Source organism: Pinus tabuliformis, chromosome J (assembly GCF_031772625.1).
Source record: "Pinus tabuliformis cultivar Carrire ecotype Pingquan chromosome J, CPIR1, whole genome shotgun sequence".
Classification (NCBI taxonomy): Eukaryota; Viridiplantae; Streptophyta; class Pinopsida; order Pinales; family Pinaceae; genus Pinus; species Pinus tabuliformis.
Window position 1 is genome coordinate 1,472,400,581 of NC_142295.1, and position 18,822 is coordinate 1,472,419,402.

The window sequence follows — 18,822 nt, forward strand, 5'->3', positions numbered from 1 at the left end:
ATTCATACAATGTGTGAAAGGATGTTGATGTTGCAAGAAGCAAATGTCATGACGAAAGGCCGTCATAAAGAGGTAACTTTGATTTATTATTCATTTTGATTTTTGAGAAAACATTTGGTTGGGTTGAAATAGGGCTATCGAAAAAGGGTTGTAGAAAGTCACCTACAACTAGTACTCATGAGATTGGATGGAAGATCTTGAAAGAAACATGACTTGAAAGAGGTAGTTGTATGAAGAATAGCCAGATATGGACTAGAAAGTCACTTCCCGATGAAGAAAAGGATGGCATGACTATTGGTTCAACAGTATGTCTCATTGAAGGGAAGTGATGGAGAAGATGGTTGATGCCCTACAGAGAAGTTCTGAAAGAAGAAAGCTCCATGATGAAGAAATTGAAGTTCATTCATGACATGATGTAGAAAGGAGGAGCCCTACAAGCAACTAATAGTACCATGATCTCCACCGAAGACTAGATAGATGATGTTGGTTACAAGTCCCTAGTTAAGAGGGAGCTTTTATAGGAATGAGTGGATCCTCCCTAGGTGAGAGGGAGAGATATACACATCATTCTTGTCTTCATGCTATGAAGAAAGAATGGAGGATTGGGTAAGCATTTGGTTTCCGATACTCTTTGAGGATGAGGCAGGGCATCCAATAGGTAAGAGTAGTTGAAGAGGAAATTCCTTGAGGATGTGTTAATCCAAGACAAGAATGGTCCTAGAAGGACATACCTTGTGAACATCTGGATGGGGTATGTGCCTTGAGAGAGAATGATAAAGGTGTCTATAAATCATTTGTCTCCCCAACATTGTGCTCTAATCTTGTGGAGAGATAGAGTTGTTAGTCAAGGCCTTGCTATGTGACAATGTTGGTTGATATGATGAGATGCACTGATATAAGCTGAATAAATAGCTTATGAGATGGATTACCAATCTGACTCTTCTTATGAGAATTCTTCAGTATGAGAATGTCCAAGTACCTTGTTATGCAACTAGGTTCGGTCTTCATAATGTCATATGCATTCTTGATTTCATGTATTTGATGTTAAAGAGAAAAGAAATTTATTAGTCATTCTTAATGCATGGGTTTCATGCTCAAGGTAAATTTATTTGTAGGTCAAGCACCCATTGAGTGCTTCTAGGAATTTGTCATGAAGTCAAGAAGTCAAAGAGTCATTGTAATATGTAAAAGACCCCATTGGGCATATTATATAATGTCAAGAGAATTATTGTAAGTCAAAAAGGTGTCATAAGACTCCTTCCAAGACAAATTGGCCTAAGCAAAGATAAGTCAGCCTCATAAGGGTTGTTCGAGCTACTTAGATGGTATATATAAGAGTGCCATCGACCTCTTTTAGAAGCAAGCAATTCACTTACGTTCGATCTCAAGGACAAGAAGGAAAGAAAGACAAGAAGAGCTAGCTAAGAGGAAAAAGATCTAAAAGAAGAAGAAACCGAAGTTTTAAGGGTTGTTTTTTGGGCTAAAATATTCCCACACGTGCGAAGAGTTAGGGTATCAATTTGTTACAGGGAGACTGAATCGTAGAGTTGTCAAGAAGCCAATTTTTGGTACCAAGAAGACCTACTTTGGAAGCTGAGTATCAAGAAGAAAATATTAAACTAAGTGAAGGAGAAAAATGACTCTATTCTGCGCTACATAGTTCACACGCGTGAAAGTCACAAAGATTGCATGAGGCCAAAAATTGCAGTCCCGAAGCAGCAGTCGAATTTCTGAAGAAGAGGTCGAAATCTGAAGTTCTGAAGCAAGTTGACTTGGGGTTGACTTTGTGAGAAGCAAGTTCATCAAGAATAGGTTTGACTTTGTCTTGGAGGAGTTTTTGTCAAGGGTCTTAGGTCTTGGAATTTGTCATTTGAAGATTCTATAAGAAGAGAAGAATTCTTGTTGGTTTTCCTCTCAAGAGGAGAGGTTTTGGCCCTGGCTAGCAGCCTACATTTTGTGTCCTCTTGTTTTATTAATCTTCATAGTTTGGTAGTTATTTGATGATAAGAACACAATAATAATCAAGTGAAAGAAGAAGCTAATTACAAGTACATAAAGTTAGTAAAAGAACATCACAAGTAGTTATCAAAGTAAGAGAAATCACCCTAATCTAGCTGTCGTTGATTTCTCAACAAGAAGATTGGGTGGAGTTGTAGTCGAGGTAACTTTTTTGTTCTAAATTGTCATGGTTAGGTATTTCATTGTCAATATTCCTGCCCCTTGTGTTAAGGGGAAATAATGGAAGAGATGTCATAACTTTGAGCTTTTTCAACGCGACTTGTAGTAGTGATGTTGGCTGCAGGAAGCTATCATTAATGGTTTTATTGGAACTTTGGGAATAATATTTGATCAACTTATCCATTCATGGTTAACCACTTTAGTGCTTATTGTAGTCCTACCCTTTGAGGTCTTGGGGGCAATCCTTAAACCTTTTTATTGGCAAGGCTGTAGCCTCATTCTACACACACAATGCACATGCAATGCATTGTGCTCTTTGAGATCTTCTTGAGAAGATGTGCTTCATTTTTTAATGGTGTTTGTGAGCACCACCATTTCCACTTGAATGTGTTTGGCCTCATTGTGAAATCCCCATGCTTATCATATAAATTCAATGATTCTATGTCACATGGACCAACTTTGTGTGATACCTTCCTTGATTATATATTTATGAAAACATATGTTCCTTTTGTCTATCTTTTTTTCTTTTGTTAAAGATTTTGTAATATAATTCAAGTTTTTATTATGCTAGAAAAATCTGGATAGGTATTTTTAAATTGTTGATGTTTATAGCTCGAACAAGTGCTTCTGCATAGGCTAGGTGTTAGGCATGCAGAAGAGGTCCAATATCCTCTTTACGTGCTTGCTCATGAAGAGTAAGTGATTAATACGATTTATTTCCTAAGTCTAACTTAGGAACAAATTAACAATACATTAACTAGTTTCTTAATGTTGGCTACTGGGCTAAGTTTCCAAGGATAAATAATTTAATTATTTAAGTGAATTAGATTGAATCTCTATCGTTTATCCATGCGGTTAGGAAATAATCCTGGCCATCTATCACTTTGGAGATTGGGGGTTAGAGATTTAGCTCAAGATGACATTATAAAAGAAGCCTTCGGGGGAGGATGAAGATACATCAAATTCTTGGGAGAGAGATCTTCTCAAGAAAGGCTAAAGAGAAGAGAAAGGTGTGCAGCAAGGTGATTTCAGGAGAAGGAAGAGAAGGTCGAGTTTGTGGAGAGAGAGAGGGCTGAAGCATGTTTGGGGCCGAGATTTTCCAGGTATGCTTGCATAGAGGTAAAAGAGATATTTCCTCTAGTGTGCAAGGGGTTGTATAGATCAAGGAAGTAGAGGCCGATTTGCAGGTAGAGAAACCAAAATTTTCTAGCACTGAGAATCTCCAAAGGGATGAATTCTTTAGGGGGCCAAAATTCCTAGGGGCTGGAATTCCCAGGGGCCTGAAAATCTAGTTTCTAAATTGCTGCAATTTTCTGTGTATTCTTTGAGGGTCAATTTCCCTGTTAAGGTAGCCCTAATTTTCCTAAGTTAATTAAGAGTAAAGGAGAATTTGTGGGGAAGAATTGTCTATTGTTTTTTGTGGTTGATTTTCTGTTTTATTTTCACTTAAATTTTTTATTTAAAGTTAAAATACCGGTGTATTTATTTTCAGTAGTTTTCAAAAAAATATTTTACTAGGTGAAACATGATCTGGTATTAAAAAATTAACATGGTATCTGTAAGATTCCCTCTTGGAAAACACCCAAAATACCCACTGTAGTTTTCAGAGTTTATAAGGTTTTCCAGTGAAGTTTTTTGTCAAACACTTTGTTGACTCACTGCTGTAGGTATCCTTTTCATTTATTTAATTCAGATAACATACATAGTGGTCATTACGTGCCATGAGAATGGTTCTCAATAACTTTGACTGATTTATGAAGAACTATAAACAATGCTACTTGAGAATGGATTCTGAGCATTAATATCCATTTAATTAACTTGCCAAAATATATACAGTGAGCAATGGGAACAAGAGAACCTGGTATATTTAGCAGCCATATAAAACATAAATCTCCAATCAGCTCCAGCAATCTATTTTCAGCAGAATGGAGTGACTTCTAGCACGAAAATTACAGTGACTACTTGTTTCAGCCATAAACTTCAGATCTGATATGCAAATACAAACTCAGAAAATACATAGCAGCACTCAGAAAATAAACAGCAGCTTGTTCCAGGCACTAGTTCAGAGCAACTCGCCCATTTAATAGCTCATGAACAGAGGTACTAATTGCATTTGAGCTTAGCTCCACACACAGAAATGAAGGGACTGGTAATATGACCCTCTTCATGTCTGCTACAGGTTGTTGGAGTATGGACTGAAGTCTGGTAACCCATCTCTTCTCTGCTTGGACTTCAGGGAATCACACCCAGCACACAAACACGTTGTTTCTTAATCCATAACTCGCACCTCTAGTTGAATAAACGCATGGCCATCAAGGGGAGTCTCTTTCAGATTCTGACCATGGCAAAATCGACCCCTTGACTGAAGATGAAGCGCCAGCAAGCATCAAACTCGTCTCTGCTACACACAGAGATATTTGACCTCACATTCTCCTTCAGAACTTGTTCCTTTCAGCAGTATGGAGCTTGATCACTAAAATCCTCTTGCATTCACTAAATTGATACACTGGAATGATCTTGATTCTGGAAATCTCCATTGGTTCCTCTAATTTGTCAAGAAATATGATGAACACAATATCAGAAGATAAAATCAACTGATAAAACCTCTTTACTTCAATCTTTTACTCCATGATAGTGTAATGGTGAAATCTGAGTGATTTTACTCTTGGAACCAACTAAGGTGTCTAGTTTCAACACTGAAGCTAGCTATGGAAGATAGGGTTTTTCAAACCCTAAGTTTCTCTCCCAAAAACTCTCCAAGAGCTCCTTTTCACAAAATGCAAGAGATAGAATGAGGAGGACCCCCTCATTTCACTTTTTATAACTCATTTACCTTTTCCCTCCAATTAAATATTAAAAATACTTTTTTATTATTATTAAATAAAGTGACTTTTATTAACTAATTAAAGCCACTTTTAACCTCAAAAAATGCTTAATTTGACTCCATGGTCACACGGACAACCCAAAGCCCCTTTTTATCATTTTGCCATGTAGATCTTTGCGCCTCGATTCCAATGAGCTATTACACTATGATGTTTCTCCAAGTAATCATCCAAAGACAACAACTTAAATGTAATTAATTAAAATATCTTTGTTAATAACCCTGTTTTACGAGAATCACTGGAATGCAACGGAACCAAGAGCGAACCGTGTGGAACTAATCGTGATGTGAAATATGTCAAGCGATCTCAGTTAGACCTCGTAGAACTCCTCAAACCCTCCAGACCCACCAATAATGTAATCCAACTCTTGCGACCTAGATGACATAAGCTCTAGAGACTTCTCCTAATCTCATCACAAGATAATGCAAAAATTGGGGACATTACAGTATCAAAGCAATAAACTCTAAGGAGAAGGAAGATTGATTTTTGTCACAAGGGAACTTGTACATGCTACCGATACATGCCTTGGTTCATGATAGTGACAACTTATGCAAGCTTTGGCACAGGAAGATGGCGCATTTGAATCACAAGGCTTTGCTTATATTACCGGAGATTATCACTAGTCTCTCTGAGTTTAGCGTCGAGAAGCATGATGTTTGCAAAGGGTGTGCTTTGGGTAAGTATTCCAAGACTCCTTTCCCAAGTAGTGATTGTAGGTCCAAAGGGTTATTGGATCTAGTACATTAAGATCTGTGTGGTCCTATGCCAGTGGGGTCCTTGAGTGGGTACAACTATTATGTGACCTTTATAGATGATTGTTCTAGTATGACTTGTTTGCAAAGGGTGTGCTTTGGGCAAGTATGCCAAGAGTCCTTTCCCAAGTAGTGATTCTAGGTCTAAAGGGTTGTTGGATCTAGTACATTAAGACGTGTGTGGTCCTATGTATGTGGGGTCTTTGAGTGGGTACAACTATTATGTGATTTTTATAGATGATTGTTCTAGTAGGACTTGGATTTATTTCATGAAGACCAAGAATGATGTCTTCAACCAGTTTCAGGAGTTCAAAGCTCTTTTGGAAAACTAGATAGGGAAGAAGATCAAAGTCCTTATATTGGACATCGGGGGTGATTATACCTCTAATGAGTTCAAGGACTTTTGCAGAGAGGCAGGCATCAAGAAAGAGCTTTAGCAGAATTAAGCTGCTGAGAGGAAAAATATGCCATCGTTGGGGTTGCTAAAGCCATCATCCATGATTAGGTCTACCCATGTTCTTGTGGGTTTAAGCATGCAATACAATTGTATATATTCAGAATAGGAGTCTTCATAAGGTCTTGGGGGACAAGACTCTTGAGGAGGTGTTGATAGGAGTAAAACCAGAGGTGAGGCATTTTTGTATTTTCAGGTATCTAGTGTATATTCATGTACCTTCAGAGAAGACGACAAAGTCGGATCCCTCAAGGAAGAAGGGAATTTTTGTTTGGTATAGTGAGACTTCCAAGGCATGTAGGGTATACATTCCATCACAAGGAAAAATTGTGGCGAGGATGTGAGGTTTGAGGAGCAAATAGCCTTGAGGAAGTCACATGATACCATATCAGTGGCAGTTGATCGGGAGCAAGAGGCTTCAAAGGTTGAGGAGAGGCCAACAATACCAACAATAGGTACTCGGTCTTCAAATCAAGAAGAGAAGTAGGAGGCACCTTCTAGTTTTGTCAAGAGGAGGATGAGATAGCTTTAGCAGACTCTGGGAGATACTCAAAAGCATGTGGAGGCTTCTAGGAGGACTTTTAGGGAGAGTAGACTACCATAGAAGTTTTCTAGCTACATGGCACTTATGAGTGACATTAATGATTCTAAGCCTTCTATCTTTAAGGGGGAAACAGACTAGCAGGTTTGGAGGGATGCCATGATGGAAGATTATTCTTCCATTATGAAGAATGATGTATGGGATATTGTGCCTAGGCCAGAGGGGAAATCAGTGGTTAGTTCGAGATGGATCTTCAAGATCAAACATGTTGCAGATGGTGACATCGAGAAGTAAAAGGCTAGGTGCATGGCGAGAGGGTTCTTCTAGAAGGAGGGAGTGGATTATGAGGAGACATTTTTCTGCAGTTGCCAGATACACTTCTATCAGGGTTGTTGTGTCTATCACCTCAAAGATGGGGTGGAGGATACATCAAATGGATGTGAACACAACATTTCTTAACATAATGATTGAGGAGGAGGTGTATATTGAGCAATTGTAGGGTTTTGAAGTGCATGGGAGTGATTCTCGTGTGTGCAGGTTGAAGAAGGCACTATGGACTCAAGTAGGCATCGAGAGCTCAGTACTTGAGGATTGATGGGTATTTGCTAGGCATGGGCTTCACCAAGATTGAGGCAGATTCCAACCTATACTATATACTATTCGGTGATAATCCACTCATTCAGGTACTTTATGTGGATGACCTCTTTCTTATAGGCACAGTGAAGCTCATAGATATGTGTAAGAGAGACCTAGCTACAGAGTTTGAGATGAAGGACATCGGAATGATGCACTAATTTTTGGGGTTGGAGGTGTGGCAGTAGACCGGTGAGATCTTGCTCTGACAAGGGAAGTGTGTAGTTGAAATTCTAAAGAGATTTGTGATGGTGGATTGCAGGCCTATGTCTATACCCATAATAACTAACTCGAAGAAGTTGAGTGCTTATAATTCAGAGTTGGTGGATCGCACATTATACATGGAATTGATCGGTTCTTTGATGTATCTGGTTAATGTTAAACCAGATATATGATTTGTTGTGAATACCCTGAGCTAGTTTATGGAGGAGCCAAGGAGGGTGCAATGGGTGGCAGTGAAGCATATGCTTAGGTATCTACGAGGTGCAATGGAGTATGGGCTTAGATATATTAGGAGTGGTGGAGTGCAGTTAATGGGCTATATAGACTTGGACTAGGCTAGGAGTGCATTGGACAGGAAGAGCATGTCTAGGTGTTGTTTCAGTTTAGGGTCAGCAATGATCTCATGGTTTAGTTGGAAGCAGTCTTCCATGGCACATAGTTCTGCAAAGGCAAAGTATATGGCAGCTAGCTTGGCGAGTTTTGAGGCCATCTAGCTTTGCAAGATACTCACTGTGTTATTTGGTCTTGAATTGGATCCGATAGTGATTCATTGTAACAATTAGAGTTGCATCAAGCTTTCTGAAGATGCAACGTTTCATGATAGGCCCAATCACATAGAGATTACATAACCACTTTGTCAGAGACAGGGTCCATAGGGTTGTTGTGAAGCTTCAATACATATCCACAGATGAGCAAGTTATGAATATTCTCACCAAGCCCCTGGTGAAGGGCAAGTTTGTGTTGCACATAGATAAGTTGGGGATGGTGCAGAACACCTTCCTCCCTGAAAGGGAGTGTTTATGTTTATAGCTTGGGAAAGTGCTTCTGCATAGGCTAGGTGTCCAACATGCAAAAGATGTCCAAGATCCTCTTTAGGTGCTTGCTTATGAAGAGTAAGCGATTAATATGATTTCTTTTGTAAGTCTAACTTTGGAAAGGTACATTAATTAATTTATTGTGGTAAGTTTCTAAGGAAAAATAATCTCTACCATTGATTTAAGTGGGCTAGGAATTAATCCTAGCCATCTATCACTTTGGAGATTGGAGTTGAGGGATTTAGTTCAAGATGAAATTATTAAAAAAAGCCTAAGGAGAGGATGAAGACATATCAAATGTTTGGGAGAGAGATTTTAGGGATTTAGTTCAAGATGAAATTATAAAAAAAGCCTGAGGAGAGGATGAAGACATATCAAATGTTTGGGGGAGAGATTTTCTCAAGAGACTGAAGCGAAGAGAAACGTGTCCATCGAGGTGATTTTGGGAGAAGTAAGGGGAAGCCGAGTTTGTGGAGAGAGAAAGAGGGCTGAAATCTGTGAGGGGCTGAGATTTTCAAGCTAGGTTTGCACAGGGGTAAAATAGAGATTTCCTTCAGTGTGCAAGGTGTCGTACAAAACAAGGAAGCAAAGGCCGATTTGCAGGTAGAGAGGCCAAACTCTTCAAGAAGAAACTCCTACGGGAGCCAAAAATCCAAGTTCTAAATTGCTGCAATTTTCTGTGTATTATCTAAGGGTCACTTTCCCTGTTAGGGGAGCCCTAATTTTCATAGATTAATTAAAAGTGAAGGAGAATTTGTTGGGCAGGTTCTTCTACTGTTTTTTGTGGCTGATTTTCTGTTTTATTTCTACTGCAAATTTTTATTTAAAGTTAAAATACCAGTAAATTTATTTTCAGTGATTTTCAGAAAAATATTTTACTGAGTGAAACATTTTCTGGGTATAAAATAAACTGCTAGGGAAATCAAATCAGATCTGTTACTAGAAAATTAACGCAAACACCGTACAAAATCCCGAGTCTTCTTATTGTCAAACATTTAAGTTCTGGCCAGTTTGTTCATTTTAGTATTTAAACTTTAAACTTGTATGTCGGATTGAGATTTCCAAAATGTGTTTGATTGCTTGATTTTTGTTAACTTTTTGTGATTTGTGGCATGTTGATGTTTCATGAGTTAACTAACTTCAACAAATATTTCTCCAAATAGAGATACGGTGTCATCTTCAGACATTTGAGTCAAAGTTCAAAGAGTCGAAGGCTATACTGTTTTGCCTAAATTTCAACATATTGGATTTAGCCGAAAATAAGGTTAGCTAGCCTTAATTTTATACTAGTAAAAGGTAACTAATTTTCCTCCTGATATACATTAAGCATTACTAAAGCGCGTTATTTCTATTTGTCCAAATCACGTTTCTTTTAAATGCTATCTTTCTCAAGTACTATATTTCAACTAGAAGTATAGTGCATGTGTTTGTGGTCTAAGACATTTTTTAGACTGTGGAGGATGAATACTGATAATCTCCCTTTGCATGCAAGGTATTTAACTTTTTACTTATTGGGTCTTTTAGTTATTTTTTATAATTGTTCATTTTCCCGTGTTCATTGCCTCTTGCATGTTGTGAATTAGCTTCATGAATTTGTTTGATCCTATTTATTAAGTTCTATTCAAATAAAACATTTGAACCGTTTAGTAAGGTGGATTTTTAAAATATGGACGTCTTCCTGCTGGAACTCTCCTATTACAGTTTAATTCGGATTTTCTAATCATGTAATTGATTGGATGCAAGGCATCCAATATCATTGGAAGTTTGACTTTTATTTTGAGTTTAGCATAACTTATGTTTTAAATCAGATATCTCCATCATAAAATGTTCTTAAATTTCTTGTTTGATAGAAGCGTGGCAAAGGATCTTAGGGTCTCAACGTTGCCTTCAATATCGTGATTTTGTTTTAATGCATTACTCCTTTTTGTTCTAGCAATTCTTCTCTATTCTGTATTTTTTTCTTTGCCCTTGATTCATATGGTTCTGGTTATTATCTAGTGTACTTTTGATTTTTCTTTCATTCAGTGGTCTTTTGCTTGAATTTGAATTTTACCTGATCTTCAGACTATATTAAGCTCTTTTATTTCATGATTGGCTGCATCAATACTGGTGGCCCTTCGACAACTTTCTTATTCATTGTTGGAGACCATTTTCAGTTCCTTCCAATAAGGGTCAACCTTTTTATATATTTTGCAAAGACTGCTGGTTTGTATTCTTGTAAATATCAACAAATGACACTCCTAACTGCTGATATGTTCCTTTATTGCCAGGGACAAAAAGAAGGGGAGGATCAACCAGATCAGAACTGGAATTCAAAACAAACTGGTAATCCTCATGTGATAGCAAACATTGAAAAGAAAGATCAAAACAAATCAGAAGTGGAGGAAGAAAAGAAGACAAAGAAAGTTGAAAATGTTGGGGCAAAAGAGGATATTGAAATAAAGGGCAAGGAAGTTAAAAAATATGAGGACAAAGAGAAGAGCAAGGAAAACGATAAGGACAGTGATCATAACGAGGAAAAGAGAAAAAATAAAGATGAGGATCATGACCAGGGCAAGCAAAAAGAGAAGGACAAGGAAAAGAAGAAAATCAAGAGCAAAGATTGCACAGATGGAAAGGAAAATGGAAAAAGCGACGAGGAGGAGAAAGATAAAGTGAAGGACAAGGAAAAGAAAAACAATAAGAACAAAGATCACAAAGATGACAAGAAAAAGGAAGAGAGCGAGGGCAAGGAGAAAGGGAAAGATACAGAAAGGGACAAGGAAAAGAAAAAGGATAAAGAAAATGAGAAAGCAAAGGAAAAGAAAAACAAGGATAAGGAGAAAAAGAAAGACAAAGAAAGTACAGACCACAATCATGCAACTGAGAGAAAAATAGAGTGCTCAGATGATAGAGAAGATAAGAAAAATAAGGACAAAGATCATGACGATGAAAATAAAAAAGAAAAGAGTGAGGAGAAGGAGAAAGATAAAGGGAAGGACAGGGAAAACGATAAGGACAGTGATCATAACGAGGAGAAGAGAAAAAATAAAGATGAGGATCATGACCAGGGCAAGCAGAAAGAGAAAGACAGAGAGAAGGACAAGGAAAAGAGGAAAATCAAGAACAAAGATTGCAGAGATGGAAAGGAAAATGGAAAAAGCGACGAGGAGGAGAAAGATAAAGTGAAGGACAAGGAAAAGAAAAAAAATAAGAACAAAGATCACAAAGATGACAAGAAAAAGGAAGGGAGCGAGGGGAAGGAGAAAGGGAAAGATACAGAAAAGGACAAGGAAAAGAAAAAGGATAAAGAAAATGAGAAAGAAAAGGAAAAGAAAAACAAGGATAAGGAGAAAAAGAAAGACAAAGAAAGTACAGACCACAATCATGCAACTGAGAGAAAAACAGAGTTCTCAGATGATAGAGAAGATAAGAAAAATAAGGACAAAGATCATGATGACGAAAATAAAAAAGAAAAGAGTGAAGAGAAGGAGAAAGATGAAGGGAAGGACGGGGAAAAGAGAAAAGAAAATAGAAAGGGAAATGAAAGAAAAGATGAGGATAAGGAGAGAGATAAAGATACAGAGGAGGACAAGGAAAAGAAAAAAGATAAAAGAAATGGAAAAGAAAAGGAAAAGAAAAACAAGGAGAAAAAAAAAGACAAGGAGAGTAATGACAAGGAGAAGAGAATGGAATGCTCAGATGATAGAGAGGGGACCATGGAAAGGTCTGTTGTTATTGGGGATTCCCTGGAGAAACCAGTGGATGCAGAAGATAACAAAGATGAAGGGAAGGACAAGGTAAAGAAGGAAAAAAAGGACAAAGATGAAAAGAAAAAAGAAAAGAGTAAGGAGAAGGAGAAAGATAAAAAGGACAGGGAAAAGAAAAATGATAAAGAAAATGGAAAGGAAAAGGAAAAAAAAGACAAGGATAAGGAAAAGAAGAAAGCTAGGGAGAGCAAAGACCATAAACATGCAACTGAGAACAAAACAGAGCGCTCAGGTGATAGAGAAGTAATGATGGAAAGGTCTGTTATTACCAGGGATTCCTTGGAGAAACCAGTGGATGGAGAAGATAATGTCTCAGGAAATGAGCCACAGAAAGAAAATAAGTATAAGGAAAAATCTAGTTTAAATAAAGAGAAAAATGTGGATTCACTGAAAAAGAAGTTGCAAAAGTTGGATGCTAAGCTGGCAAAGATATCTGCCAAAAGGAATGATATCTTGCGGAGACTTAAAGAAGCTGGAGAGCTGGTACGGCCCATGGAGGAAACCGATGCTGCTGTTCTTCACTCTGTAGAGCACGTTACTGAAACATTCAAAGAGGTGCCCATGGAAGATGGGTCACAAACATCATCAAAAGCTGATATTTTGTCCAGTGAACATTAGAAAATTGAGAAGACAGTGGATTATGCTTTAAAGAACTGGATGTAGTTCTGTAGAGAGTTTTTTTTACATGTCTGACAAGATGACCAATTTAGGTGAACCTGTAGTTGATAATAATGGCATTGTGGTGAACTGCTAGTTTCTCTTAATATATAAGGGAATAAAGCACTTTTAGCAGAGTGCACATGTAAGTATGGTGTTTTGTAGCTAGTTTCATTCAGTGTTATTTGTATATTCAACACATCTATTTATTTAGCAATTTCTTATCATGTAAAGAACCTGTAATACACTGTTCCAAAAACCACTCGTTGCTTAGTAATATGCATTCCATGTTTGCGATGATGCCTTCACCTTGAACAAAATGTTAAGAGCCCTGTTTTGTTAATCATTTGCATTTCAACCTAAAAGAATTTACATTTTTATTAATCAATTCTTGTGTTTAACCTTCAGAATTTACTATAAATCTCTATGGTCTTTTACTTCTGCTGTAGAAGGTGATTTAGCAGTTGTCACCTTGTTTCTTCTTGGCTAGTTTTGAATTAAAATATAAAACCCATGACCTCCCATCTTAATTTCTTTAAAGGCAAGAAATGTTTGGAATTGGTCTTTGAAGTTGAAGCGATGGTATTTTAACAAGACTTTGTAGCATTTATTTGTTGCGATTTGCCATGAAATTATGAAATTCGGTTTTAAATGCATTATGTGTTGGCTCTAATTCTTGGAAGTGAAAAAAACAAAAGTACTTTATGTGGACCAGCTGTTGTTATTATCTATTTAAATTTGAACAACCTTGAAGAATTGATGTCATTTACTAATTGAAATCTTGCCTTCGCCTCTGCCATTCCATCACTGCTATTTTTATATTGGAAGCAGAGTTGCGGGGGAACACCCCCCCCCTGAACCCGCTCCCAATAAAAAAATTTGCGCTCCCTGCCAAAACAGGGAGCGATTTCGGGAGCGTCGCTCCCGGAGTGAAAATTAAAGCTCGAGAGCGATCGCTCCCGAGCTTTTAATTTTCGCTCCGAGAGCGACGCGCGCGTGCCGTCGGGAGCGAAAAGCGCGAAAATAAAAATCGTGGACGCCAAAAAAAAAGTAATTTTATTTTTATTTTTTTAAGGGCTTGGGGGGCATTTTTTATTTCATTGTGACTTGAATGAGTTGAGGAGAGCCAAGGAGATTGTGCAAAGGAGCGAAAAGAAGTGAGGAGCGAGCGCCGAGGAGCAAGGAGCAAGCCTGCAAGGAGGTTAGTAACTTAGTAATTTAGTAGTTTAAACTTTAGTTACATAGTAATTTAGTAATTTAGTTTAGTTTAGTTAGTAATTTAGTAAATATATAACTTATTTAGTAAATGAATCATGAATCTAAATAAATTAAATTAATTAATCTTAATAAATTAAATTAATTTTCTCATTCCCATTCCCATTAAATTTTGCAAATTCAAAAGCCTACAAATATCAAACATCATGGACTTGGTTATATTTCTTGGCATTTTCTTCTTCTTGGTCCCTTTTATGGTTATTATGGTGCTGGAGAGTTGGAAACAGAGGGGCCAAAATGAAAAGGGGGATGAAGACGCTGGAGAAAGTGGATTTGATGAAAACCCCGGTGAGGAGGAGCTGGAGGAGGGTGAACATGACTCTCAAAAAACTAAACAAGACCAAACCCCATTGTGGAAATATGTTAACAGGCCTGAAGCAGGGAGAGGGGGTGGAACCACTAAATTTCATTACCCCCATTGCAACAATAATTACACAGGTTCATACACCCGTGCCAGAAAACACCTCTACGGGAAAAGGCCATGGGATGCAGATAAACAAATAGGAATCAAAACTTTTGCAGCTGTGTCAGTAGCAGATAGAGCCAAATACATAAGGGAAGAGGAGGAAGCCCAATACAAATCTAACAAATCAAGGGGTTTCTTTGAACCAAGCTCATAATCACAAGCACAAAGAACTCCTTCAGCATCCTCCCAAGGCAGTGGATATGGAGGCACAGGGTCACCAGCTTTAAGGCGTAGAACCATATCAGATTCCCTTGATGAGGGGTGTAGGAATGATGTGGATTCAAAAGTTTACAGGTTTCTCTCTATGCATGTGGGATACCATTCAATGTTCTTCGCTCACCTTATTGGCACGAAATGGTTTCTGCCATAAATGATGCCCCTAAAGGATACAAGAGCCCTGGGTATGACAAGGCAAGAACCGTTGGATTTGATCATGAAAAAAGAAAAAATATCACATTCTTCGAATAGAATGACAAGTTCTTGGACTGAACATGGGGTGTCCACTGTATCTGATGGATGGACAAATGTAAAAGGCAAGCCATTGATAAGTGTTCTTGTTGTGTCTGTTAGTGGTGCCATCTTTCTAAATGCATATGATTACTCAGACAAGTTCAAGACCGCCATCAACATCGCATAAGCATTACTTGAAACAATTGACCGTATTGGGCCGTACAATGTCATCACATTGATAATGCTCCTAATTGTAAGGCAGCGGGAGCAATTATTGAGGATAAATACCCCAACATATTTTGGTCTGGGTGTTTGGTTCACACATTGAACCTTTTGATGCATGATGTTGTTAAGAACAAAAATGAACAATACAAATGGATTGGTGATTTGTACAAGAAAGCCAAACAAATGATAAAATTTATTACAAATCATAGCAATACCCATGGCCTTTTCCACAATCACTCAAGATTGGAGTAGTTAAAGATTGCAAAGGCTAGATTTAATAGCTATTACCTCACCTTCAGGCGTCTTTTGAAGGTAAGAGAGTCATTGGCTAGCATGGTATCAAGTCCACACTGGCAGGTATTAAAGGAAAGGGCTACAAATGCAGCTGACAGACGAGGTTTTGAACTGGTGGAGGAAGCCGCTCTTGATGGTATGTTTTGGTCAAGTGTGAGGCAAGCATTGGATTTCACCAAGCCCATTTATCACATGATTCGGTTTGCAGATACAGATAAACCAGTGATTGGCGAGGTGTATGAGCAGATGGATACCATGTTGGGGCAAATAAAAGATATTGTTCATAACAAAGATCCTGACTTGTACAAACTGATTCATGATTGTGTGTGTGTACGATGGAATAAACTTAATATTCCACTACATTGCTTAGCGTATATCCTTACGCCAAAATACTACTCTACATCTTGGTTGGGCCAACCTGCACTAGGGGATGGGATTAGGACCAAACCCCATTTAGATGCAGAGGTAACTAGAGGATATTTGGATGCAGAGGTAACTAGAGGATATTTGGATGCATTAGAAAAGTTGATACCTAACAGGGAGGAATGTGCAGTTGTGCGCCTTGAAATAGGAAGATACTTCAGTGGCACTGGTTTGTTTGGTACCTTCCATGCAATGGAAGACAGAGACAGATTTGATTCTCTCACATGGTGGGAAATATATGGCGACTAGGGACTTTTGCCAAAATTGGCAAAAAAAGTTCTATCACAGGTTGTAAATACTTCTTCTGCAAAGAGGTGTTGGAGCACCTACAACTTCATACATAATATGAAAAGAAACAGACTCAATGAAAACCGCGCAGAAAGCTTGGTTTATGTGCACTACAACTTGAGGTTGTTGAGTCATCACTGTGATCAGGCTTATGAGGATCCCACATATAAAATTTGTGACAACCACCCAAAAGATGACAATTTGGAGGATGGCACTATACATCTTGAAGAACTGGAAGAGGAACTTATAAGGGATGAAGATGAAGCAGCTGCAGCAGCCATCCCACCTCCACCATCCAGTAGCAGTGCTCGAATTCCGAGTCTTATTCCTTTGCTGTCGCCACCTCCATCTACACCCTCACGTGGAGGGCATGTGCCTTCTAGTTTTGGTCGTCGGTCTGTGCGGGAGACTCCTAGAAGACCACCACGACCTACTCATACAGGAGACTCTCGTGGCAAGGGCCACATGTAGATTTACAGTTTACTTGTCTTTTCTAGTTTCTATTAGTTTTCATAACTGTTGAGTCTTGAGTCCTTGACTCTTCACTCTTGACTCTTTCATATCATAATGATATTTTTTGTAAACAATATATCAATATGACAATGAAAGTTTGAAGTTGGCAACTATAACTCATTGGTAATGATTGTGAATCATGAATATGATGTTTCGTGAAAGACTAAAGTTGATTCATTTCATTTCATTATTCATGATTCATTTTATAACATTTCATTTCATGTTAACAGTTAGAACTTAGAAATATCTAAGATATTATTTCTTGTAATGGTTAAACTTAGCTTACAAGTACAACTTTGTTGATCAATGATGATAAATGTTATATATTGAATTTTCAATTTTGAAAGCTTGAAGTTGAAACTTTAAGATTGAATTTGATGAATCATGATTCACGAGACTCAATATGTTGCAGTTGTAATATGTATGTCACTAACTTGTGGACATGGTTGATGAAGATTATAACTTCTAGATGATTGATGTGATATGGTTCAATGATAAATCTATGTTTTTTTTTATGTTATTTATATCTAATTCATCATTCTACATGTTTTTGTTGACATATATGTATCAAAAACTAAAAAATATAAAAATATATATATATTTTTAAAGAATCGCTCCTGGATTAGCTCCCAAACCGGGAGCTTCTGAAAATGTCGCTCCCGCTCCCGTTTTCGCTCCCGCTCCCTGCCGGGAGCTTCTGAAAATGTCGCTCCTGCTCCCGTTTTCGCTCCCGCTCCCTGCTTTCGCTCCCGCTCCCAAGTAACACTGATTGGAAGTTTTCTAATGGCAAATACCTGCTCCATAATTGCAATGTAGCACACGGACCCCATGTCAAGCACCAAATATTGCTCAGTTTCATGTGTTTATACCTCTCCATAATTGCAATGTAGAACACAGACCCCATGTCAAGCACGAAATATTATTCAGTTTCATGTGTTTAATCATACAAATCAACTGTTTTCTTGAAACTGTTATTTTGTATTTTATCAATTTTAATTATGTTCAACCAATGAAACCATCAATGTTTTTCAAACTCCAAAAGAGGTTGCTTAAAGTCTTTACTGTGTTTACCATCACGCTGTGTAGATTGCACACATTTGATTTTGTTATTTCGATTATTGCTTTCAGATGTGCTGCTAAACCATAGTCATTGTCTTGCTACTTTCAGCTGAGGTGATTTTAAATTCTTGTATTTCTCATCAGAAGTGACTTAATAAGTAGACAAATTCATCTTTTCTGGAAGGAATATATATAGGGAGAGAGAGAGTTCCGTCTTGGTTGACTCATTATTTCAAAATTCTGACAATATAGCTTGTCTTAAAATGGGTTAAATCCCCTCACAACGAAGTTCCCTAACATGGGTTAAATCCCCTAACAACAAAGTTTCCCTGGTCAAAGTTCCCATCAATGACATAAAATTATAACTTACAGACCCATCAATGACATAAAATTATAACTTACATCAAAATTCCCATTGGATTTGTGGAAGCATTTGCATGGAAAAGAGTTGAGATTGTCCATTTATTAATTATGTTAATTTTATCTCTAGATTTCTTATCTCAATTATTTTTATATTGGAATTTTTCTCAATGGTAAAGACACTCAGGTGTAGATGTTATTGAAGTTGTCAAGTATAATACCTACTCCATAATTGCATTGTTAAACAGAAACTCATGTCAATCAACAAATATGGGTCAGTTATGTGTCTTTAATCATATGATTTATTGTTTTTATAAAACTGTTATTTTATGTTTTTATTAATTGTAATCATGCTCAACCAAGGAAACCAACATACCACCCTTGTTTTGCGAACATGAGAGGTTCCTCAAACTTTTGATATCAAATATTTTGGTCTATCTCGTGGGTTTAATCATATGGATCAACCATTTTTTGTAAAACTATTATATTATGTTTTTGTTAATTTTAATCATGCTTAACTAAGGAAACTATCATTGTTTTGAAAATTCTAAGAGAGGTTGTTTAAAGTTCCAGTGTGTTTACCATC

The 18,822-nt window shown here is 37.5% G+C and overlaps 1 protein-coding gene across 1 annotated transcript in view; it reads left to right on the top strand.

Annotated features, from left to right (window-relative positions):
• The window catches only part of LOC149232933 (uncharacterized), an 80,494-nt gene extending 67,314 nt beyond the window's left edge, over window positions 1-13,180 (top strand). The window contains exon 2 of the mRNA XM_089379563.1: window positions 10,748-13,180. Within this exon, the coding sequence (XP_089235689.1) occupies window positions 10,748-12,844 (2,097 nt within the window). The 3' untranslated portion in view covers window positions 12,845-13,180. The remainder of the gene's footprint in view (window positions 1-10,747) is intronic.
• Window positions 13,181-18,822: the final 5,642 nt, after the last annotated feature.